At 42.3% G+C, this 26147-nt stretch overlaps 1 protein-coding gene across 1 annotated transcript in view; it reads right to left on the bottom strand.

The window, feature by feature from the left end:
* GAS7 (growth arrest specific 7) overlaps window positions 1-1192 on the bottom strand; it is a 149108-nt gene extending 147916 nt beyond the window's left edge. Inside the window, exon 1 of the mRNA XM_083355398.1 lies at window positions 878-1192. Coding sequence (XP_083211524.1) covers window positions 878-1096 — 219 coding nt within the window. The 5' untranslated portion in view covers window positions 1097-1192. The remainder of the gene's footprint in view (window positions 1-877) is intronic.
* Window positions 1193-26147: the final 24955 nt, after the last annotated feature.

Below are 26147 nucleotides of genomic sequence, written 5' to 3'. Positions count from 1 at the left end.
AAGCTGCTACATGAGGAGGGGCGATGGGAAAGAAGGGAACGTTTGGAACTCACAATGCAACGAGGGGGAAAGGAGAAAAGAAAAAAAAAGGATCCACCATAAAGCGAAAGGGGACATCGAGTCCTTCCACAAGCTGGAGAACATCTGTGAGGTTTGCACCTCTGCCGCTCCTCCTCCTCGAGAAAATAAAGGGCAACAGTCACAACCACGACTGTTGTTTAACCTGAAGCAGCTCCCGGCATGCCTTGTACAGCCGCCCACCACAGCGGTCCCCACACCCGCTCCGCACTGGGGAGCAGCCCACGCGCCAGCTCTCCTCACCGGGAGATCTTGCCAGCCAGGCGGGCTGCGAAGGAATCCCGCCCCGCCCCTCACGCTCAAACCGCGAGTCCCACCAAACAGGCTGCAGCCACCCACCTAAACCCCCCCCCGCCCTCCCCGCCGCAAATCTCGTCGCATTTCCGAGCCGCGGCCAGATACGCGCCCACAAAAACCCCCCACGCCGCGAAAGGGATGCTTGCTCGGCTGCTGCTGCAGCTGACAGAACCGCCCCGAGTTGTTTCCCAACCAGCGCGTGCAAACGACCAAGAAGAGCCACGCCACGCCACGCCGCCCCGACAGGGCGGCTGCCCGCCCCCCCCCCCCAGGAACCAAAGGAACCAAAGGCGGGGGAGCAAACTTCGCCAGACTTCAACTGACCAATCAGGCAGCCCCCCCCACCCACCCCCGCTGCCCCCGCAACAGGCTCGCCCTCGAGGAGCAAGATTGATCCATCCGACACCCACTCGGGGCGCTCCCGTGAGGCCAGCCAAAGGTGAGCCCACCAATCACTGACCTCCCCTCTCGTTCTTTCCCCCTCCCCCCCGGCCTCTCTCACCTCAATTAGCTGGACGTAGCTGGCCGGGAACCAGCCTCTCAGCCCTTCGGCCGTCTCCCCTTCCCACCAACCGCCGTCGGGCCCCGCCTGGAGGACGGTGAGCAGCTCCCCCGCAGCGAAGCGCAGTCCGTGTCGGTGTCGCTCCCCGGAGAAAGGGTAGAGGGTTCTGCAGCGCGCCCCCAGCACCGGCACCACTCGCTCCTGCCCGGGCGGCGGCATCACACAGCCGCCCGGCGACTTGCCCAAGAAACTCGGCTCGAGCCGCCACAGGTGCCGTGCCGAGCCGATCCGCCTCTGGCTGCCGAGAAGCCCGCCTGCTTCCCTCTCGACGCTCCCCAGGCAAGCTCAACTGGCGGATTGGCCGCCTCGCTTCCCCGCGCCGCCCCCTGGGACAGGCGGACCGCGGCTCCGCGCCCGCCCTCGTACACTCATACACTCATACACTCGCGCGCACACACACACGCGCACACACGCACACACGCACCGGAGCCAAAGCGGGCCCTCCCCTCTACGTTCGGCTGAGATTGCAGTCCTAGGGTTGCGGAGGGCGAGTGGACGGGGGCGACGGATCAGGAGCAAGTTTTGCTTCTCCGGCCCCGAAGCAGAGAGAGGCGTACGTTTCGCCAAAAAGGAACCTGGCGTCGGACTCGCCGTAAAACGCTCCACAGTAAGAAGCAATCTAGGCATCGACGTGGCTTGAAGCAACGCGTGTGAATGCAGCCAACGCGTGTTTAGTACAGGTGCGCGGGAAAGAGGCGGGCAAAGCCTGGCGCCTGTCAGTTCGGTTTTATTGTCGGCCGTAGGTCCCAGCGAAAAGAAGCAAAAAAAAAAAAAAGAAAATCCGTCCTTCTTTTCCTTCGAATGGTTGAATTGTTCGATTGAAGTAGAAACGGGCCAGTGATAAACTCACTGGTTGCCTTCCTTCAGCAGCCAGACACCTGTATAAAATTCTTCTATTCTAAGCAGAGAGAAAAACTAAAATATTAATACATAGAAAGACATGTCATCCTAGCCTTCCAGTGGTTTAAGAAATGCTGGACAAATCACCACCACCACAACAAATGGAAGTGGTAGGTTGTATGATGGATAAAGTGTTTATTTAGGGACAAGTCATTTATTTAGTAAGGGAGAGATCAGGGGAAAAAAATCTGTCTGTGAGGTTGCCAAGATGGCATGTAATCAATATATTTATACTTGGTGGCATGTAATCAATATATTTAAATAATTTGTACGGCTGTCCATCTCACAGTAGTGACAGTTGCCCCTGGTCCGCACTACAGATTCTGTATATGACATTTATTGGACCAGGACAAACAAAATAAGATAATTAACACTGAAATGCAAAGTATATCTCTACATCTTATTGTTACAAATATAATTATTATATACTGCTCAAAAAATAAAGGGAACACAAGATAAGACATCCTACTATTAAATACAGTACATTGTGTTGTTTAAGTGTTCCCTTTATTTTTTTGAGCAGTATATTTACAATACACTTGGCCTGTGTCTGCAATGACAACTAAAGATGATCAATTGTTGACTGATAAGAATTTTAATAAAGTTTTTATGAGTTTGTTCTGGAGCAACCATATTTGAAAGTATCCCATCTATGATCAAAGTCAACATGGATGATAAAGGTGAAGATTTGCTTCCCCTTACCTCTATTTGCCTCCGGATGTCCTCCCACGTGACCGCAGGGGAAATCAAAAAACAGTGAAAAGAATGGTGAAACTAGAAGATCTTTAATTCTATGACAAAAAGTTAGAATAAAAAGTTAACTTGTGTAGAATTTCTGGAGCCCCAGTTGGTATTCTTAATTGGAGCCCAGTTGTGTGTGTATGTGTATACACCTTTTTTGGGGGGGAAATGGGGAGCCAACATTGACGAAATAGTGAGATCACCTATAACAGGGGTCCCCAACCCCCAGTCTATGGACAAGCACCTGGACGCAGCATGCCAGAAACTGGGCCGTACAAATAAGGGAAGCCCCATCCATGGGATGCAGGCAGCATGTGAAACCACACACCCCTCCAGTTGGTGGAAAAACCTCTCTCCATGGAACTGGAGGTTGGGGGCCCTTAACTTATAACCTTTGAGCTTTACTCATTTGTCCAAGTATACGTAACTCAGTGCTTAGTGTACGTGCAGTAGTGACATTCATCCTGATCACATCCAGGCCATCAAATTACAAATGGTTACATTCAGTCTAGAAATTAAGCCTGGAGTTTAGCGAGATCTTGTCTATCAATAGGCAAGATCTGGAGCCCTCCAGAAGGAGGAATGTTTTAAATTAAATGTTTACAAACTGCAAGTTGCGTGCTTTGAGAGGAAGATTCCTTTTTTTTAAGCTGATCAAGTTTAACTAGGCAAAGTTGAAGCACTGTCCAAATTGACCACTTGATGTGTTCTTGCAATCTGGTTGTTAGGAATTAGAAGTTAGAAGTTTAAAGAGACCCAAACTCATTGGTAGCTTCACACTGTCCAAACTTGCTGCCATTCAATGGGACAAAGACGGGCAAAGCCTGATGAGAGTTGTGTTAGTGTAAACAAAGTGGGAATCCTGTCAATCCAATCTTCCTTTGCTTAGGGAAGTCAGAAATAAAGCCTAGAGTGAGTTTCGAGAAATGGCTTAGGAAACTGCCAGCCCACGGGCTGGATGCATCATAGCAAAACGGCACCCACTGCCGCCAATGGCAAAAAAGTCATGATACATCGCGACACGTCACGTGACATTGCGAATTTGACATCCCTGGTCTAAGCCATATGTCAAAATCATCCACCAATCACAACAGTGATGTGCCTGACAGATGGTCTTTCATTGGCTGGCAACTTCTTCCAGCATGGCATATGGTAGATCATCTGTGCCTCTGTAGAATGTACATGTATGTTTTAGTGATGGTTGTTACTATTTTTTCCCATTTAGAAGGATAAAAAAATTAAGTAAAAAGCTAAATATAACCCGTCTATAGGTAATGGCACAGCACAGCAAAAATAAATGTAAATCAAGAAAGTACGTTAGGAAAGTCATGGTACAGTAAAGTTTGAAAATCCCAAATCATGGTAAAATTTATTTATTTATGTAAAACATTTATATACCTGCCCATCTTTCAACTAACTCTGGATGATTCCTAATCAAACATTAAAAGACATATAAAACCATATGAAAACTATAAAACTCAATTGATTAAAACATTTAAAACAACAAATACCTGGCACCAAAAATTCCACAATCCAGGTGGAATTTCTCTTTGTGCAAAACTATACATATAATATTCCAATACTATTACTAAAGCAGCACATTACAGAGTATGACATTATGCCATTGTTGTTGCAATATTATGAAAGCATCATAGGCAAATATGCCAAGGCAAATGTTTTAGATCAGTGAATAAGAGAGATAGTTGGAGCAGATCAGAACATTTCTTTTATAAAGGCATATATTTATTTCCTTAAAAAGGTTTATATTAGCAATAGCACTTAGAATTATATACTAATTCACAGTGTTTTACAGCCTCTCTAAGTGCTTTACAGAGTTAGTATGTTGCCCCCAACAATCTGGCCCCTTATTTTACTGACCTTAGAAGGATAAAAAGCTGAGTCAAATTTGAGCAAGTCAGGATCAAACTACCAAACTGCTGGCAGTCGACAATCAGCAGGAATAGCCTGCAGTACTGCATTCCCCTGGGCCACCACTGGGCCACCAGGGCTCAGTATACCAGGGGTAGGCAACCTCAGCTCTTTTATGACTCATGGACTTCAACTCCCAGAATTCTTGAGTCAGCATGGCTCAGCTTGGAAACTTATGTCTTTTCCCTCAGCATTGCTGGCTCAGGAATTCTGGGACTTGAAGTCCACGACTCATAAAAGAGCCAAGGTTGCCTACCCCTGCCTTAGGCCAATCATGGCAAAACTTTCAGAGACCGAGTGCCCAACCTGTGACCTAAAACCCACTTATGTATCATTGGGTACCAAGTGGGCATGGCGCAGTGGAGGAAAATTCCACTTAGAGTTAGGGTTAAGTCACCATGAACTCATACAGGGAAATGGACTTCGCCAACAAACCCGGAGTGCTTGGGAATGGTTAGTAGGGCACTTACCTTTCTAGGCTGCCCTATCTAGGTTTCCTGGTAAAATACATGGGAAATCCCATTTTTGGAAAATTCCACTTAGGGTTAGGGTTAAGTCACCATGAACTCATACAGGGAAATGGACTTCGCCAACAAACATGGAGTCCTTGGGTATGGTTAGGAGGTCACTTACCTTTCTTGGCTGCCCTATCTATGTTTCCTGGTAAAATACATGGGAAAACCCATTGTTGGATAATTCCACTTAGGGTTAGGTCCCCATGAACTCATACAGGAAAATGGACATTGCCGACAAACCCAGAGTCCTTGGGTATGGTTAGGAGGGCACTTACCTTTCTAGGCTGCCCTATCTATGTTTCCTGGTAAAATACATGGGAAAATCCCATTGGAGGAAAATTCCACTTAGGGTTAGGGTTAGGTCACCATGAACTCATACAGGAAAATGGACTTCGCCAACAAACATGGAGTCCTTGGGTATGGTTAGGAGGTCACTTACCTTTCTTGGCTGCCCTATCTATGTTTCCTGGTAAAATACATCTGAAAATCCCATTGTTGGAAAATTCCACCTAGGATTAGGGTTAGGTCCCAAGGAGCTCATACAGGGAAATGGACTTCACCAACAAACTCGGAGTACTTGGGTATGGTTAGGAGGGCACTTACCTTTCTTGGCTGCCCTATCTATGTTTCCTGGTAAAATACATGGGAAAACCCATTGTTGGATAATTCCACTTAGGGTTAGGTCCCCATGAACTCATACAGGAAAATGGACTTTGCCGACAAACCCAGAGTGCTTGGGTATGGTTAGGAGGGCACTTACCTTTCTAGGCTGCCCTATCTATGTTTCCTGGTAAAATACATGGGAAAATCCCATTGGAGGAAAATTCCACTTAGGGTTAGGGTTAGGTCACCATGAACTCATACAGGAAAATGGACTTCGCCAACAAACATGGAGTCCTTGGGTATGGTTAGGAGGTCACTTACCTTTCTTGGCTGCCCTATCTATGTTTCCTGGTAAAATACATCTGAAAATCCCATTGTTGGAAAATTCCACCTAGGATTAGGGTTAGGTCCCAAGGAGCTCATACAGGGAAATGGACTTCACCAACAAACTCGGAGTACTTGGGTATGGTTAGGAGGGCACTTACCTTTCTAGGCTGCCCTATCTATGTTTCCTGTTAAAATACATGGGAAAATCCCATTGGAGGAAAATTCCACTTAGGGTTAGGGTTAGGTCACCATGAACTCATAGAGGAAAATGGACTTCGCCAACAAACTCGGAGTGCTTGGGTATGGTTAGGAAGGCACTTACCTTTCTAGGCTGCCCTATCTAGGTTTCTGGGTAAAATACATGGGAAATCCCATTTTTGGAAAATTCCACTTAGGGTTAGGGGTAGGTCCCCATGAACATATACAGGGAAATGGACTTTGCCAACAAAGTTTGAGTGCTTGGGTATGGTTAGGAGGGCACTTACCTTTCTAGGCTGTCCTATGTATGTTTCCTGGTAAAATACATGGGAAAACCCATTGTTGGATAATTCCACTTAGGCTTAGGGTTAGGTCACCATGAACTCATAGAGGAAAATGGACTTCGCCAACAAACTCGGAATGCTTGGGTATGGTTAGGAAGGCACTTACCTTTCTAGGCTGCCCTATCTATGTTTCCTGGTAAAATACATGGGAAAACCCATTGTTGGATAATTCCACTTAGGGTTAGGTCCCCATGAACTCATACAGGAAAATGGACTTTGCCGACAAACTCGGAGTGCTTGGGTACGGTTAGGAGGGCACTTACCTTTCTTGGATGCCCTATCTATGTTTCCTGGTAAAATATATCTGAAAATCCCATTGTTGGAAAATTCCACTTAGGGTTAGGGTTAGGTCACCATAAACTCCTACAGGGAAATGGACTTCGCCAACAAACATGGAGTCCTTGGGTATGGTTAGGAGGTCACTTGCCTTTCTAGGCTATCCTATCTATGGTTGTTGGTAAAATACATGGGAAAACCCATTGTTGGATAATTCCACTTAGGGTTAGGTCCCCATGAACTCATACAGGAAAATGGACTTTGCCGACAAACCCAGTGTGCTTGGGTATGGTGAGGAGGGCACTTACCTTTCTAGGCTGCCCTATCTATGTTTCCTGTTAAAATACATGGGAAAATCCCATTGGAGGAAAATTCCACTTAGGGTTAGGGTTAGGTCACCATGAACTCATAGAGGAAAATGGACTTCGCCAACAAACTCGGAGTGCTTGGGTATGGTTAGGAAGGCACTTACCTTTCTAGGCTGCCCTATCTAGGTTTCTGGGTAAAATACATGGGAAATCCCATTTTTGGAAAATTCCACTTAGGGTTAGGGGTAGGTCCCCATGAACATATACAGGGAAATGGACTTTGCCAACAAAGTTTGAGTGCTTGGGTATGGTTAGGAGGGCACTTACCTTTCTAGGCTGTCCTATCTATGTTTCCTGGTAAAATACATGGGAAAACCCATTGTTGGATAATTCCACTTAGGGTTAGGTCACCATGAACTCATAGAGGAAAATGGACTTCGCCAACAAACTCGGAATGCTTGGGTATGGTTAGGAAGGCACTTACCTTTCTAGGCTGCCCTATCTATGTTTCCTGGTAAAATACATGGGAAAATCCCATTGGAGGAGAATTCCACTTAGGGTTAGCGTTAGGTCACCATGAACTCATACAGGAAAAGGGACTTCGCCAACAAACTCGGAGTGCTTGGGTACGGTTAGGAGGGCACTTACCTTTCTTGGATGCCCTATCTATGTTTCCTGGTAAAATATATCTGAAAATCCCATTGTTGGAAAATTCCACTTAGGGTTAGGGTTAGGTCACCATAAACTCCTACAGGGAAATGGACTTCGCCAACAAACATGGAGTCCTTGGGTATGGTTAGGAGGTCACTTGCCTTTCTAGGCTGCCCTATCTATGGTTGCTGGTAAAATACATGGGAAAATGCCATTGGAGGAAAATTCCACTTAGGGTTAGGTCACCATGAACTTATAGAGTAAAATGGACTTTGACAAAAAACTCGGAGTGCTTAGGTATGGTTAGGAGGGCACTTACCTTTCTAGGCTGCCCTATCTATGTTTCCTGGTAAAATACATGGGAAAACCCTTTCTTGGAATATTCCACTAAGGGTTAGGGTTAGGTCTCCATGAACTCATACAGGGAAATGGACTTTGCCAACAAACCCGGAGTGCTTCGGTATGGTTAGGAGGGAACTTACCTTTCTAGGATGTCCTATCTATGTTTCCTGGTAAAATATATGGGAAAATCCCATTGGAGGAAAATTCGTCTTAGGGTTAGGGTTAGGTCACCATGAACCCATACTGGTTAATGGACTTTGCCAACAAAGTTTGAGTGCTTGGGCTTTTGCTTTGAAGCCTTATAATAATGATAGGCTTATATCACTCTGAATTAGGTATCTTGCAATGATGAAATTGATAGCTAACTTATAAGGAGATGGAAAATCAATTTCTATACTCGTTATTGGGTTTTTAAATTTTGCATTTTTATTGACATAAATCCTAATTTACCAGTTGTCATTATCCTGTAATGTGTGTTTTAAGGAGCCAAGGATGCCTCCCAATGACTGTAAAGTGTGAAGCCTTTAGAGAAAAGAGGACTTTTGGTTAATTTGGGCTGTGCATGTTTAATTTCATGTCTGATAAATTTTACTGTCTGTGGTTTGCAAAGTCATTTTCTTGCACTTCTCGTTCCAATATTCAGAAGGCCAAAGGACCCAAATTAGGCTAAACATGCATACTTTTTTCAAATGACAGAGAATATGGAAGTCATAAACCGCTAAACTGAAACCTATATGACAAGAGAGCAGCAAAGTTCTGTATAAGAGCAATCCAGAAGCGATCCATTTCCCCTCTAATTTATGTGTTTGTAAGAAATGTTACTATTGTGGGTATTTTCTATTGTATTGATAGTTTGGATAATAATTTACCAAAGCACTGCTGTACACACTTAATTATTTAAGCTGGAGCTTTCTGGACAGATTTAAGGAACAGCTTCTCTTTAATTTCAGTTGATTGAAAGTAACTGCTGGTTGTCTCCCACTGATTATTCAGGACCGTTAGGAAAAATGGGTGTTTGCAGAAAAGTCCATGTTCTTAATGATATAAGCAAGGAAGCCCTGCTTGATAAGGCCAAAGGTTCTTCCAGACCATCAACCTGTTTCTTACTGGTTTCTAAATTTATCAAAGAAGCCCACCATAGTTTTTTTTTTCTGCACCTTTTCCATGTCTGTGTTACCCTTCTTGAAAACAGATTATTTGTATTGCTGCAGAATTGCAAGTGTAAACTCAATTCCAATTTGTTTTATAATGTCTTGATATTGGCAGTTCCATTTCCAACTCTAATGAACTATAGATTCAAAGTTGCCCCATTGAACTGGCCACAAAGCACAGCCCCTTGTTAATCATTGCCAACTGAGTTCTGTTGTCTGTATTTGGTTTATTTGCTTCATTGTGGATTATTCAGCAGATACATCTATTGACTCTCATTTGTCACTTTGTTACCCAGTCAACCAGTTGGTAGACATTCCTTTGGAATTATTCACAGCCTGCTTGGGTTTTAACTCTTTAATAATTTGGTGTCACCTGCAAGCTCTATTTCATTATACATCCTAACTCTAGGCCATTTCTGAAAAAAAGTTAAACAGCACTGATTCTTCTTTCACACATCTCATTATTCTACAGTTCAATATTATATTAACATTCCAGCTAATTTACCTGGAGGAAGTAAACAAACTAGCTTATAATTTTTCTGGATTTTTAAAAATAACTCAGGGGTTACATTCCAATTTGGTATGAAGGACAGGCTTAAAACAGTATATTACTGATACAAGTTTCTAAAACTTGTATGTGTTGTGTAGCACTAGTAAAAAAAAAGACAGGCAATTCTTGCCATAATATGCTATCTCAGAAAGGATCAGGCAGAATGTTCGTTCTATAGCTTCCTATTAGTATTTCCCTGACATTAATATTTCTTCTTTTCACAATTGCATCTATTCCCGCTGCTAAGGAATTCTAGGTAAGGAAGTTGGATCTGGGATAACAGGCATTGTTACACTTTTCCTCCAAAGATTTTGCTTCCCTACAGAGAAAAGCCTCTCCTCAGTTGGTTCCATTTATAGAAACTGACTAGATAAACAACTGAATATTGAAACACAGTCCTCCAGTGCTGCTCAGAGCAGCAGGGTAGTTTAGGTAGCTGAAAACTTTTAGCAGTGCAAATCTGCAAATTTGTCCTTGAACATCTCAATTCCTCTCCCCATTCATATCCATATCTTGTCCCTGTACCATCTGATTGTTGAGGCCACTGTCTTAGAATTGACCTTGCTTTTTCTCAGGATGAATATCATGGAATCGCTTCTGCTGCCCCCTTTCTATTCCTTCTTTCCACTGTTATCACTCCAATCCTTTCTGTGACTTGTTGCTCCTACTTCTGTCCTGTGATCTACCTTTGCCTTGTGATTATTTTTTGCTCTCTTGCTTTGAACTTGTCATCTTCACTTCTCATCTTCACCAGCTTCTCCATTCTCTCTATTTCTTCTTCAAGTTAACATTTCTTCCATCTCCTGTCCATAATTGCATTTGCCAAAGAACTGAAAATGAGTGTTCTCATGTCTTCGGCATGTGGGATCTATTGTATGACTTTCCTCTTGGGTTGATCATTTATTAAAATCAGGAGTGACCTTCCAGAAATCTTATTTTTTCCTAAGCTGTAAGAGAGAGACCAACCCCAAATCAGTAAGTTAATAACCAAGGTTTCAAGGCTAAGAGAGGACTCAAAACTTGACCTTCCCAGTTCTAGAACAGCATCTCAACCACAATAGACTGGATCTTATTTTGACCATTACACCACAATGACTAATTGTGAAATGCTGGGCTCTCTTATTCACTTTCCTTCTGGCACAGGACTGGGTTGACTTCTGATTATGAATGCCTACATTTTGATTTTCCCCACTCTCCTTCTATAGCTAAAGGACTTTCTTTTTTTTTATTGAAAAGTTTTAAAATACAGTTTTCCTTTAAAAAAAAACCCCTTCCCCCTCCCTGCTCCCCCCCTACCTCCCCGCAACCTCCCCCCCTCCCTCCCCCCCCCTCCCCCCCGACTTCCCAGAGCTAAATACAAGGTATATATATATAAAAAGGCAATCATAAACAACCATATACTAACAACTATAAATTCTAAAATCCATCACTCTCTAGCTTATATAGGATAAAACACACCTTAGCAATATTAAATATATATAAAAAACTAGAATAGAAAAAGAAAAAAAAACGAAAGAAGACTTATTCGAATGCTACATAAAACTTCTTAACCCTATACTTGTTCTGGATAAACTCAATCCATTTTCTCCATTCCATAATATAACGTTCTTGCGAATGATCTTTCAAATAGGCCGAAATCTTCGCCATCTCTGCCAGGTCGGAAACCTTTAAAGTCCATTCTTCTATGGTCGGCAGTTCCTTTTTCTTCCAATATTGACCTATCAAAAGTCTTGCTGCCGTAACTAAGTTCAACATCAACTTGGAGTCCACAACTGTAGCGTCAACAATTATTCCCAACAAAAAAAATTGCGCACAAAACTTTATCCTCCGTTTAAAAATCTTCTGCATATTCCACCAGACTTTTATCCAAAAAACCTTAACCTTCTTACATGTCCACCATATGTGAAAATATGTTGCATCTTCATCACCACACCTCCAACATTTAGGCTGGTAATTCGGATACATACTTGCAAGCTTTTTAGGATCTAAATGCCATCTATAAAACATTTTGTAAAAGTTCTCTCTTAAATTTTGAGCTTGAGTAAATTTTACATTCCTCACCCAAATCTTTTCCCACGTGTCCATTGTAATAACTTCCTGAATGTTTTGGGCCCATTTTATCATACAATCCTTAACAAGCTCTGTTTCTGAATCAATCTCTATCAATGCAAGATATATCCGTTTGATATGTGCTGGTCCCTGATTTCTAATTTGCTTTATCAAATTTTCATCAGTCATTGCAAATCCATTTTTCTGGTCTTCTTTCCACCTGGCCCGTAGTTGAATATATTGAAACCAAGTTTGAACAACCTTCTCTTCTCGCAAGAGGCTATATGATTTCAAACACCAAACATTCCTTTCCAGGCTTAAAATTTCCTTGTACGTAGTCACATCATGTTTGAAACCAGCATGTATATTTTCTATTGCGTGTTTTGGAATTGCCCACAATGGTATCTTGCTGCTTAACTTATGTCTATACTTCTTCCAAACTCTCAGCAATGCCTGTCTTAAAATATGCATCCTAAACACAGTATCTACCTTCTTATCATACAACAAATATGCATGCCAGCCAAACAACAAATCATGGCCCTCAAGATTTAATAACCTCAATTGCGTCAAATTAATCCAATCGCTTATTCCTACTAATGCAGCAGCTTCATAATATAATTTAAAATTAGGCAATTTAAGGCCACCTCTCTCACGAGTATCCTGCATAATCTTAAGTTTAACTCGTGGCTTTTTCCCTGCCCACACAAATTTATTGATACCACGCTGCCATTCCTCCAAGTTAGAATCTTTCTTAAGAATCGGTATCATTTGAAATAAAAATAAAAATTTGGGCAGGACATTCATTTTCACTGCTGCAATCCGTCCCAACAAAGACAATTGCAATTTTTGCCAACTCTCCAATTCTTTTTGAATTTTCCCCCATAGTTTTTCATAATTATTTTTATATAGCTTTGTATTAGAGGGCGACAAAATCACCCCCAAATATTTAACCCTTTTAACAATCTCAAATCCAGTTAATCCTTCTAAGAGAGCCTTCTGTGAAACTGTCATATTTCTAGCCAAAATTTTAGTTTTCTGTGTATTTACTTTAAATCCAGAAACCTTCCCATATTGTGTTATTATCTCCATCAGGTCCACAACAGAGTTCTCTGGCTGGGTCACTGTAACAACCAGATCATCTGCAAATGCTCTCAATCTATAGTCCTGATCTCCAACTTGTATCCCCTTAATTTTTTCCGAGTTCCGAATCTTAACCAATAATATCTCTAATGTTAACACAAATAACAAGGGCGATAACGGACACCCTTGCCTTGTGCCCTTCTCAATATTACATGCTGCTGTCAGGCTATTGTTAACTATGATTCGGGCAGTTTGTTTTTGATATAATGTCCTAATCGGTTGTAAAAAATTTTCCCCAAAATCCATTTTATCTAAAACTTTCAACAAAAATTGCCAATTCAATTGATCAAAGGCCTTTTCAGCATCTAAAAAGATTAGCGCTGCAGAGATCTGGTTGTGCCTTTCCAAAAACTCTAACACATCAACTATATGTCTCACATTATTTTTCATTTGCCTACCACTAATAAACCCCGTTTGATCTCCATGAATCACCTGTTGCAGAACCCTCATCAGTCTATTAGCCAAAACCTTAGCAAATATCTTATAATCTGTATTTAAAAGCGATATCGGTCTGTAATTTTTAACTTGAGTAGCATCCTGGTCTTCCTTCGGAATCAAAGAGATAAAAGCTGTTCTCCAAGACGGTGGCACCTTTCCCCCCCTCTGAATTGTCTGAAACAGTTCCTTTAACGGCTTTATCATCTCTAATTGTAAATTTTTATAATAGGCCGCAGTCAAGCCATCCGTGCCTGGCGCTTTATCCACCTTCAGTTCCTTAATTGCTGTAAAAATTTCTTCTTCTGTAATCAATTGATTAATCCCCTCTTTTTGTACTTGCGTAAGAACCGGGATGCTAGCATTCTCCAAGTATATATCAATATCTTTTACATTAATTTCCTCTTTAGTATATAATTTCGAATAAAAATCCACAAAAGCATCCTTGATAAGATTCTGTTGAAACACAACCCTTCCTTTATACTCAATCTTATCTATATTAGAGGCCCTTTGTTTTTTCCTCAGTCTATAAGCTAACCATCTGCCTGGTTTATTAGCGTTGCAAAAAGTATTGTGCCTAGCAAACCGCAGATTGGTCGCCACTTGATCTGCCATTAATTTATCAAATTGTCCTCTTAGCAGTCTAATAGCCTCCTTGATCTTCACATCCTCTGGGTTCAAAATCAAAGCCTTTTCTTTTTCCTTTATTTCATTCTCCAGTTCTTTCCTTCTAGTTTCCACTGCACGTCTATGTCTATTATTCATATGTATCAACACCCCTCTCATATAGGCCTTGCTAGCATCCCAAACCATATCCATAGAGGTACCCTTATTCATATTAATCTCAAAAAAATCCTTCATCCGCTGTTTGCATTCTTCCACATTTCTCTGATTTCTAAATAAATTCTCATTTACGTGCCACGAGCGCCTATCTCTTTTCTCCTTATCAATCTCCAACCAAACTGGACTGTGGTCAGAGATAGTTCTTGCACAAATCTTCACCTTTTTAGTTCTCAAAAAAAAAATCATTAGTCAACAAAATAAAATCAATCCTCGAAAAAGATTGGTGTCTGTCAGAATAAAAAGTATAATCCTTCTCCTGCAAGTGTCTCTCACGCCAAATATCTCGCAATTCCAGGTCATCCTTCATTTCAAAAAAAGATTTAGGCAGTCTAGCATGACTTGGAATGCGCTTAAAAGCTCCAGCCTTATCCAACTGTACATCCAAAACACCATTCCAGTCTCCCATAAAAATAAAAGATTTATAATCCAACTGGGTAAGCTTTGTGTGAAGTAAGCTAAAAAAGTCAGCTTGTTGTTGGTTAGGTGCATATAATCCAACTAGAAGCGTCTTTTTACCTTCTAACAACAGCTCAATCATAACATATCTTCCATGCTTATCTGCTTCAATTAAGTCTGCTGTTAAGGCACTTTTAACATAAACAACCACTCCATTTTTCTTATTCTCTGCAGAAGCAACAAATTGCGTACCCAGTCTCGAGTTCAGTAAATGCTTTTGATCCAAAACTCTAATATGCGTTTCTTGCAAACATATAACATCTATCTTAAATTGTTTTAAATATTGAAAAACTTTCTTCCTCTTCTGCGGTGAATTTAGTCCATTAACATTCCAGGTTAGAAATTTAGTTGCCATGCATATCCTCCAAAAGCTCTTGGACCACAGCTTTGATAGGACTAACTTCTTTAGGCCGTGCTCCTCCCACAGCTTGACTATATGTACGTTGTGAAGAATCTGAAGACTTTTGCTGATCTTGTTCTTTTATTTTCTTTGCTCGTTTTAAAGCAGCACGCGTTACTCTTTGCTCTCTAGGATCATCCAAAGAAATTGTAGCTTGATCTCCTCCAGCACCACTTTCCTCTGTTTCATCCTCTTGATGTTCTCCTTCTCCAGATCCCTTTCCAGCTTCCAGAAGTGTTAATGGGGTTGCTTTTAAAACATTATTGTAGAAATCACGCGCTTGCTTCACAGTAATCAGCCGATACCTTTTACCTTCATGCATCACCATCAGCCCCTCTGGAATCTCCCATCTGAACCTTATATCTCTTTGCTTAAGCTCATGCACGAGAAATGTATAGTCCTTCCTTCCCCTTAAAATCCTTGGAGGGATTTCTTTTAAAACCAAGACTTCTTGTTCAGCAATCACCACTTTAGCATCATAGGCAGCTTGTATAACTTGATCTCTAATTTCTCTTTTTGCAAAATAAACCACCACATCTCTAGGCAACTTTCTCTGTCTGGCAATCCATGAATTCACCCGAAACACTTTATCCATAGCTGCTCTTATTTCAGATGCTGGCTGGTTCAATACCACTTCGAAAGCCTCAGAGATCAGCTGCTTTAAATCTTCTTTAATATTCTCTTTTAAACCTCTGATTCTGACAGCAAACTGCATCTGGTAATATTGGGCTAGGCTTAACTCCCTTTCCACTTTGTCTCTTGCATTTTCATTCTCCCGTGCTTTTACTTCTAATATAGCATTCCTTTGAGCAAGATCATCCATTTTTTCATCTAATTCTTCCACACATTCCGCCACTTTATGCACTGAAGACAAAATGTCTACCTTCATCACGCTGAACTTCTGTTCCATCCTCTCTTCCATTCTCTCCTCCAATTTCTCCAATTTCTCCTCCATCTGTGCAAATTTATCAGCAATTGATTGATTAATTGATTCCAAAAGTACCTGGGCATGTTTATCCAAAGCATCTCGCAAATCCTTCGATGTCAGCGCTTCAGGAGGGTGCAACGCCTGTAATGATGATTGTTGCACTGGCGAGGATCCACCACTCCGAAGAGTTTTAGGGGGAGGTTTCGCCGCCATCTTTTAGTCCTCAATTATGACGCACTTTCACTTAAAGTTTAAAAAGTCCAACAAGCTCAAGAGTATAGTAAAATAATCCTCTTCACCTTTTCCTCTTGTACCGCTCTGCCTGCTCCTTTAAATCATAGTCCTTTCTTCAGGCAGGGATGGTTTGCAGACGCCTGGCTCTGCTCCAAGAAGTTCGGAGCAGAAACGCCGGCCAGCTGGGAGCAACCCAGGCTTCGGGGGAGTTCAATCCTTCAGCCGCCCAAGCTCCAAGCTCAGGCGGCCCCGGAGAACTCTACCCCTACCTGGGGCCTCACCCCCTCCTCTTCTCCCGAGGAGGGGGCTTCAATTTCGCCCGAACAGCTGATCGGCGCTGTTTCGGGCGAAAAAACAAACAGCTGAGCCGCGGGCAGCCCGGGAAGGCTGTCTTCGGCGCCGCGCCACCACCGGAAGTCCCTAAAGGACTTTCAAGACAGCAACAGGTATAGTGTCCATGTGTATAGCTCTTCTGAATTTCCATATCTCATTTTCATGAGTTCTCTTGAGAGTCTGTCATACCCCAATTATTTGTGATTGATTAAGAAGTACTATAGGATACCACTAGCAGTCACCCTTCCAGTGAAATCTTCCAAATCAGTTCCCAATTCGTATGCAAGGTATCCTGAAAGCACTTTAATTTCAACATGCTTTTTCCACAGGTTGACCTCACCATTTCTGGAGAAGACAGTGCAGGGAGGTTATGGTCCAGAGTTAGAGTGACTAACTTTTCTCCCACCCCAAATGTCTAGCACCATGTGCCTATGCAGAAAGGGGAGAAAAAGCTTCTTTTCACTTTTATATCATGGCAGACATCCAGCAAGCTTCAAATATTTTCCCCTGCAGCTGAAATACAACTGGAAGATGTGGCAGGTAGATGCTCATAATAAAGGATAACTTATTTTGTTCTGTATCTGGGGCAAACAGGGGAAACATAAAAGACCTAATTATAGCACAGTGTCAAAGATCTGTATTTTGTAGAATTTTGCAGCATATTATATTTAGGCTGGTGCTGGGATTTTGTGATAGGTGGAAATGTGGTCAGCTTCCAAATCACATTAAAATCTCTGTCTGATAAGAATATGCCTGCAGAGTTGGGTTGGATATAAATGCTCAGAAATAAGTGTATGCAATACCATATTAAACTTGTGCAAAAACCTCCATGTTACACCTAACAATTTCATCATCAAGTGGTCATGTAAATAACAAAAACTACAGAAGGCTATGTCTTAGTATGTTTATTAGTATTTCTGCTGCTGCAAGCTTTTCTTTTTGCTCCTTGAGGTTATTTTACATATTGGACTCCACCTATATTATGACTTCAGTCTCCATCAAAATGCCCTGCCATTTGCCAGTGACTTTCACCTATTCAATCAATCATAATTATTTTTCTGAATACTCTGCCTTCTGCTTGGCCAAGTTAGACTCTTGAACATAAGGAGTGTTGCAATGAATGTTAAGTTGGTTTGCTAGGCAAATCTAGCCAAACATTCTGCTGCCAATGAGATGGTAATGAAAATTTCCCAAGCAGGAAAATATGACAGCAGCACTCTTTTTATGTGTTCCTGAGTCAGCTGGTATGAAGATGCTTGTTGCATGTTGATAACGGAAATAAGATACAGTGGACAGGAATACTATCAATTGATAGACTTATCCTTGAATAGTTTGCTTAATCACCTGTGAGTTTGGTGGCCAATAGGCTCTCTTGTACAGAGAATTTGAGAAATTAGTTGTGATTTAGTGAGTGAATAAAAGTCACTTGAATGAAAAAAGTAGTACATTAAAAAAAACCTATCCCTATTAACTTTTTACATTTGTACTCTTCTATCACTTCCCCCATTTCTCATTTTTTTCCTAAATACAATCAAAGGCCTCCTTGCCTGTGCCCTTGATAATTTTGGGTGTAGTTTTCAGTGTGTTCCCGAGATACCTATTCCTTTTGGAATGTTCTTATTGTAGCTTTGTACACAGCATTCTATGCATGATTGCACCATGAATTTGTACAACTATATGACTATAGTACAATTATTTGTACTGATAGTTACTGACAGTATTTGTATCTCAGGGCTGAAATGTGAACATGGTTGTTTTCTTTCAGATGTTTCATTACCAAACTAGGTAACATCATCAGTGCGAGTGGGGTTTGTTTCATTTTATATTTTACTGGCATGCCCTGTCAATTGGTAGGAGCAGTCTTGGTGGTTCCTTGATTTGGCTTATTGTTTTTGTTCAGTTGCTTGGTTATTCCTTGACTGGGGTATTGTTTGCTTCTTAACTGTTGGTCCAATATTAATTTTGGTGTTAATCTTCGCCTATCTGAGTGTTGATAGCTGGTGAGGAAGTGTTTCTATTTCCTTGTTAGCCTTTTCATTGTCTCTGTTGAATGGTATTTAGATATTTATGTCTATGTTTATGTCTAATCTCTGCTCATCAATATCCAGATGAGCAGAGATCAACACCAAGATTAACATCAGATCAACAATCAAGAAGCAAGTAACACCCCAATTAAGGAATTGCCAAACAAGCTAACAATAAACAACATTGGTGAAGCGTGCTTATGGAATGCTTTGCTCCATAGTATAGATTTAACTTCCTTCCCTCTTTAGAGAGTTGTCATCAGCTCAGATTATATATACACAATATCTTTGTTTATATATATGAATGAGTTGTTTTGCATCAACATATTTTGTACTTTATTATGAGGTATTATAATATACTGTATATTCCCCTCATCTGGAGATAATTTTGTGGAATTCTTCATTATCTTGTTTTGTGGATGTGTCTGCTATGTCTTCTCAATATTTATAAGCCACATAGAACTTTATTACACTTGTTTTTTTCCATTCTTTGAATTACTCAGAAAGAATAGCTATCTATCTTCCCCCCCAATGTTAAATTTCTTATGATGATTCATGTTTTCAAATGACTAGATTCCCACAGTGCATCAAGCCAAATTGGATGAAGCTTTGATGCCTTATTCAACAAACTCATGTATATATGTGTGTGTACATGTATATATACGTGTGTGTGTGTATATATATATACACACACATATACATATATATACACACACACACACACACACACATATATATATATATATATATATATATATATATATATATATATATATATATACATATGTGTGTGTGTGTGTGTGTGTTAAATGTTTGTTAAGCATTCAGAATACACTTGAATACACTCTCAGCTGTGTGTGTGTGTGTGTGTGTGTGTGTGAGAGAGAGAGAGAGAGAGAGAGACTGTGGCCTAGGGGTTAAAACAACTGCTTAAGATGCAGTCGGCCCAGGTTCAAATCTCAGAAGGGTATGGCTGACTGATGAGAACAAATAAGTTTGAAATGATCATATCGGTCTCCCTTTATTCTTTGTTAGCAAGCAAAAAAAAATTATGTATATTTACTAATTTGTGGAAGAAAGCTATAGGCCACTAGTGAGATGAAGAAGTTTATGGACAGTAACAAGACTTCAGCAGAATATGTCGTAAAGTAGAAGTTGAAATGGCTCCTTGCATGAGTTTGTATTCAGCTCCATCTGCTGGGAAGGGAATACAGTAAATGAAAATGAAAAAGGGTAACTTTAGGATTGCATTCCATTTAGAATTATTTTCAAGGAAAACAAAGCATTCTATAATTCACTCAGGGAATCATTTCCCATAATACATGGTAAATTATTTATGCTTTATTCAAAGAATTAGCACATTCAGATTCAATAATACTAATGAGAACTACCTATAAAACATCACATTGAAAGGCAACATGTTTAATTACCAAATGTGGGAAGATAACATTAAATTATTGTTACTATTAAATGAAGTGGTAAGTTACCTAAAACTTTGGCAAGGATGCGAAAGGTTTGAAATAAGCAAAACAAACAGCAGTTAAAGACATAACAATCTAAACTGGTATATCTAGGAGTTAAACATTCATCCAAGCAAAAAAAGAAAAAAGAAAAAAAGAAAAGTCCAGAATGAAGCATAGCAGAATACATAGAGGAACAGAACCATCAAAAGACCTTTGCGAGTTCTTACCATGATATTGTGAATAAAACAAAGAGGAAGTAGTGCGAAAGTTATTTTACAATAACGGTACCACAACAAAAAAGGCATTGCACCTTGTATTATTCTAACTCCCAAAAGTGAGAGGAACATAAGCAGAACACATGTGTCAATGCATACAAAGAAGTTATTAAATGAAGGCATTTCAAATTCCAAAATCCTACTGGTTTTTTTTTTAATAAAAAAAACCCTCAAACCTAGGGTATTCAAAGGAAAGAACTAATATAAATCATTCTGAGAAACAAAAGGCAACTGGTGGAGAAAATAAAAATGCTCTGTTTATCCTGACAGTGAGAGCTATTAAATGTTCTGTACCAGCCTGCTACCGGCCCTGCAGAAAAGGCAGGCACAACCCCTTTACAAACGGCAAGAGGCTGGAATTACGCCTGCCAAATTTATAGCTACAAAAACAAACAAGACACGAACCAAGAAACAGGAGCTTTAAGAAACACGAACTATCCAAGCGGTTGCCTTCAGCAAACCAGCCCTCCCCACACATTCCCCTTATATAGAGTTCAGGGCGTGGCTTCTCTCTGCCTCCTTCCGAGAAGCCCCATTGCCTTCCTCTGTTTACTCCTAATTGACTGCCTCCTGCGTCGGGCGTCCTTGAACAGGGCCAGCTGTGGGTCATCTTCATCCACGCTGTCAGGCTCACACAGCTGGGTCTCTGTGGTGACCAAGTGGGAGGGGCCTGGCTGAGGGCTCTCATCAGCAAGATCTTCAACCCCCTCAGCAAGGTCTTCAACACCCCCCTCCTCCTCCTCTGAGTTGTCCGACCCAACTGCCGAACCCACAGGTTGACCCTGAATCACAACATTAAAGAAGGGAACAGCTTACCTTCTTGAATCATAGATGCTCCATTGTGGGAGGTTTTCAAGAAAAGATTGGACAACTATTTGTCTGGGGGCTAGAATAAGGACTTCTGCCTTGGGCAGGGGGCTGGAATAAAAGACCTCCAAGGTGCTTTCCAGACCTATGAGTTTATGATTCTGTCCAAAAGCCTGGCAATACCCTTTGGAGTCTATTTTAAATCCAAAGTACAAATTTCAGCTATGAGATGCATTAATGGTTGCTACAGAGTAATTTTAAGTCTTTGGGCATCCTATTTCACAGAAAGGAAGCGTCCTCCAGAGGTTTTATTATTATTATTATTATTAAGATGCATTAAAAAAGATTAGGATACGGGTACAGAAATCTCAGCCGTTGGAATGTGCCCGTCCTTTAGAATTCAATTTTTCCTTCCATATTTCTAACTCAGTCAGTTACTCATAGCATGTTTAAGAACTTGTGTGGAGGCCATTTTCTTATCTAATACCGGAGGAATGCCTGGCAAGTTAGAAAGGTAATCTCTTTCTTCTAAACACACCATTATAGTGTACAGTAGAGACCTTCTTGCCTCTTGCGTCACAATGACTCTGCTCGTATTTCATCTGAGGTTTATTGAAATCAGTTAGATTTGAACAGTATAATAACATCCCAAGCAATCCAGTCATACTTAAGTCTTGGTTTTGTTGGGCAAATCTTGTTCAAGGTTGAGTTAATTGGGTTAATTGAATGCAGACTCAGTATCTCCAAATAACAGTTTCCCCCTCATTTTAACTGGATTAAGTTTTGCCTACATCCAGTCTTTCATTGCTATCTGCACTAGTTCAGCGTCCAAACCAGTTCATATCAGGGTTTTTTTTTAAAATCAGTAAAGACACAATTATGATTATAATATTTTGAAACAGGCTTCCCCAGCCAGACGCCCCTCAGATATGTTGGACTACAATCTTCATCATCCCCAGCCGCCTCAAGGATAGTGTTATGTATATAGGGGATGTTTCCCCAGTAATGAGCCACTGACACCACCAGGTGGAATGGTACCCTGTCCGGATTGGCAGGGTAGTCCTCGGTGGGAAATCCTGATAAGGGGATTGGTCCCAGGTATACCTGGCTAGGTATATAAGGGGCTAATAGCCCTTTGTGTCGAGCCTGTGCTTACTTCAATAAAGAATGATATGCTGAACCCTGTTGTCCGGAGCCATCCATGCAGTCCAGAACCCACTACACAATAGTGGCGATGAGGATGGGATACTGCTTCATGTACTGAAGTCACTAGGAAAGGTGGAAAGGCAAATCTTTCCCAAGAACCTTCCTAGCGAAGCAGTATCAAAGGACCGGGTGCACCATGGCTAAGTTCGGACAGACCAGTGAATTCTGTTTTAACATTGACGAACCCGAGCAGTGGGAAGCGCACCTGGGGCAGATCGAAGGGTTTCTGCTGATCAACTGGATCACAGAAGACCGGATGAAAGCAGCAGCCCTGTTGTGCCTCAGTGGTCAGGATGTATACGATGTGGCAATTGGTTTGTGCTCACTGACACCTGTCGCATCCGTCCCATATGGTGAACTCAAGAATAAATTAGCTGAACATTTCATGCCGTCGAGGGCCCCAATTTTTTGGCAGTTCCAATTTTCCCAGCGCAGCCAGCTCCTGGGCGAGACAACATCGCACTACGTCGCGGCTCTGAGACAGGCTGCCCACTTGTGTAAGTTCCCTGATCTCGAAGATAGAATTCGAGACCAGGTGGTGTTCAGGCTTAGAGACCATCAGTGCCAACAAAAAATCCTCGCAAAACCGCCGATGAATCTGTGTCCTAGACGAGGTAATGGCTCATGAGCAGCCAATGGAGCCGGCAAGCCCACACACCGTCCTGGCAGCAGCCCAGGAGGGACAATACATCATGAATGTGCCGCAAACAGTGGATACGGAGAAACAGACGGAGAGGCAGACATAGATATGGTTCAGCAAAGGCCCAGGAAACAGCCAACGCGGCGGGACAATGACGGAAGCCATCGGAAACACACATCGGCCACCAAAAGCACTGCTTGCAGCTGCAGCTGCAAAGAACAAAGAGCAGCCAACTACTCCAACCAAAAATGTGCCAGCTGTGGAGGGAATCATCCGAGAGCGACCTGCAGATTCTGAACTCTGAAATGTCGCTCCTGCGGCAAGACGGGGCACATCGCAGCCATCTGCCGGAATTGCAACCGGAAAAGCCTGAACAAATTACAATCCATGGCATCGGCACTCAAAGGTACTGTGTCCCCTCCCCGCAGCACAAATCACCAAAATCTGGGGGGAGCAGGCAGACTGTCTCATACGGAGATCCACCAGTTGCTCAAGCCAAAAATTACGATACAGGTCCATCTGCAAGGGGTACCTTGCACGATGGAGCTCAACTCCGGTTCCACAGTCTCAATAATTTCATATGAGACCTTTAAAGGAATTTGTGACCGGAGCAAGCAGAGGGTTCCTTTAAAGCCCACCACATTGCTGTTGTCTGATTTTAAGCACACCCCATTAAAATCAGGGGGAAGGCCACCGTGATTGTGGGGTTCAAGGAATTCCAGGGTCCTTTGGACGTCCTGGTGGCGGAGGACTAGTTTAGTGGGGCTGGACTGGTTCGATGCCCTGGGCATTTGGTTCGGGGGAGTACATAACATCCAGCCCAAAAGTCTTGAATCCATCTGCAAAACGTTTGCAGACATATTCGATGACAAGCTGGGTAAATACACGCCCCCCCATTAAATTTAAGCTAAATCCAAGGGTCCTACTGATTCGTATCAAGCGCCGGAGAGTTCCATTCGCCTTCAAGCACAAGATTGAGAGCGAATTGGACAAGTTGGTGGAACAAGGGGTGTTAGAGCCCATGGATGGGGGAGACTGGGAGACCCCTATAGTGATCCCACTTAAGGCTAACGGGGAAGTAAGAATATGTGCAGATTATAAGGCCACGGTAAACTGGGCCTTGAATCTGCATGCTTACCCAGTCCTGACAGTCCAGAATGTCCTCTCTGCAGTACAGGGCAGCGCCATTTTTGCCAAGCTCAATCTTGCACAGGCGTACCAGCAGCTCACAGTTACTAAGGAAACAGCGGATGCTCAGACAATAGTGACACACAGAGGAGCTTTTAGAGTTAACCACTTGCAGTTTGGCATCTCTGTAGCTCCAGGAATTTTTCAAGAAGTGATGGAGAGGACTCTGAAGGGCATACCTGGTGTATGTCCTTAGTTTGACAATGTTCTTATTTCTGGAGAGTCTGAAGAGATCTTGGCTGACAGGCTGCAGGCTGTTTTAAGCAAGTTTCGCTCTGCTGGGCTCAAACTTAAAAAGAGTAAGTGCAGTATTGGAGTGGCATCCACTGAGTTTTTAGGGTTCAGGATTGATGCCAAGGGAATTCACCCTACAGACTCCAAGGTAAGAGCAATAAAATTGGCTCCAACCCCAACTAATAAGGCTGATTTTTTTTAATCCCATTTATATCCTGCCCTTCTCCGAAGACTCAGGGCGGCTTACAATCTAAAGCACAAATCAATGTGCTTAGCAATAGCAATTGCTAGCTTTGCAAGCTTTCCTGGGGTTACTTAATTTGTATCATGTGTTTTTGACCCACAAAGCAGCAATTGCAGAGCCTTTACACAGACTATTAGATAAGAAAACTCCATGGAATTGGACCACGGCCCACAAACAGAGTTTTAGAAACCTCAAACAACTATTGTCCAGTGACTCAACCATCACTCATTTTATAGAAAATAAGCCCATCTGCATCACGTGTGATGCATCCCCTTATGGTGTGGGCGCTGTATTAAGTCACATGGAGGAAAACGGAGAGCAAAGGCCTATTGCATATTACTCCTGAACACTGTCAAGGGCAGAAAGGAACTATGCGCAAATTGACAAAGAAGCCCTGGCAATTGTGACAGGAGTCAAGAAATTCCATGACTACCTGTATGGCAGGGAGTTCACTATTTTTACAGATCACAAACCATTGTTGGGGCTGTTCACAACTGATAAACAAACACCTCAAATTTTATCCCCAAGGATGCTAAGGTGGTCCATATTCCTATCTGCATACAGTTGCATACACTTGGTCCACAAATCAGGGAGGGACATGGTCCACGCTGATGCATTAAGCAGATTACCACTAATGATCACTGAACCTGACCCAGCACCTGCGGAGCAGATCCTAGCCATCCAAGATCTTCCAGATTGCCCCCTCCAGGCGAAGGACATTGCTGATGGCACCACATCAGACAAGGTATTGTGCAGGGTCCTAATGTGGGTGGTGTCTGGGTGGCAGGATAAGAGTCCGGGTCCAGATTTCCAGGCATATTTCATGAGAAGGCATGAGTAGTCTTCTCATAAAGGATGCCTTTTGTGGGGTAGCAGAGTTATTATTCCAGAGAAGCTTCGAGAGAGGGTTTTGCAGTAGCTACACGAGGGTCACACTGGCATAGTCAGGATGAAGGCTTTAGCTAGGAGTTACTTATAGTGGCCTGGTCTTGACAAGGCCATAGAGGAGCAGGTAGTAGGGTGCTACACATGTCAAAGATCAAGGCCTGAGCAGCCGCAGGTCCCCGTACACAAATGGGAAGCGACACACACCCCGTGGTCCAGGGTGCATATTGATTATGCGGGCCCTTTTTAGGGACAACTGTTTTTGGTGGTGGTTGATAGTCACTCTAAATGGCTGGAAGTAGTTCCAGTTTCTAGCATGACCACTGCAATGACTGTTCAGGTGCTCCGGGGACTATTTGCCACTCATGGGTTGCCTGATGTGTTGGTCTCTGACAATGGCCCACAATTCACATCTGCTGATTTCCAGGCATTCACCAGGGCCAACTTGATTAGGCACATCACATCTGCACCTTTCCACCCGTTGTCTAACGGTCTAGCAGAATGAATGGTGAGAATGACTAAGGACTCATTGAGGTGCATCATCAGTGGAGACTGGCACCAAAGGTTGGCTCAATTCCTCCTGGCACAACA

The sequence above is a fragment of the Vipera ursinii genome, assembly GCF_947247035.1.
Source record: "Vipera ursinii genome assembly, chromosome: 2".
NCBI lineage: Eukaryota > Metazoa > Chordata > Lepidosauria > Squamata > Viperidae > Vipera > Vipera ursinii.
Note: the sequence above shows the minus strand (reverse complement) of the source record. Positions and strands in the feature narration are given on the sequence as shown.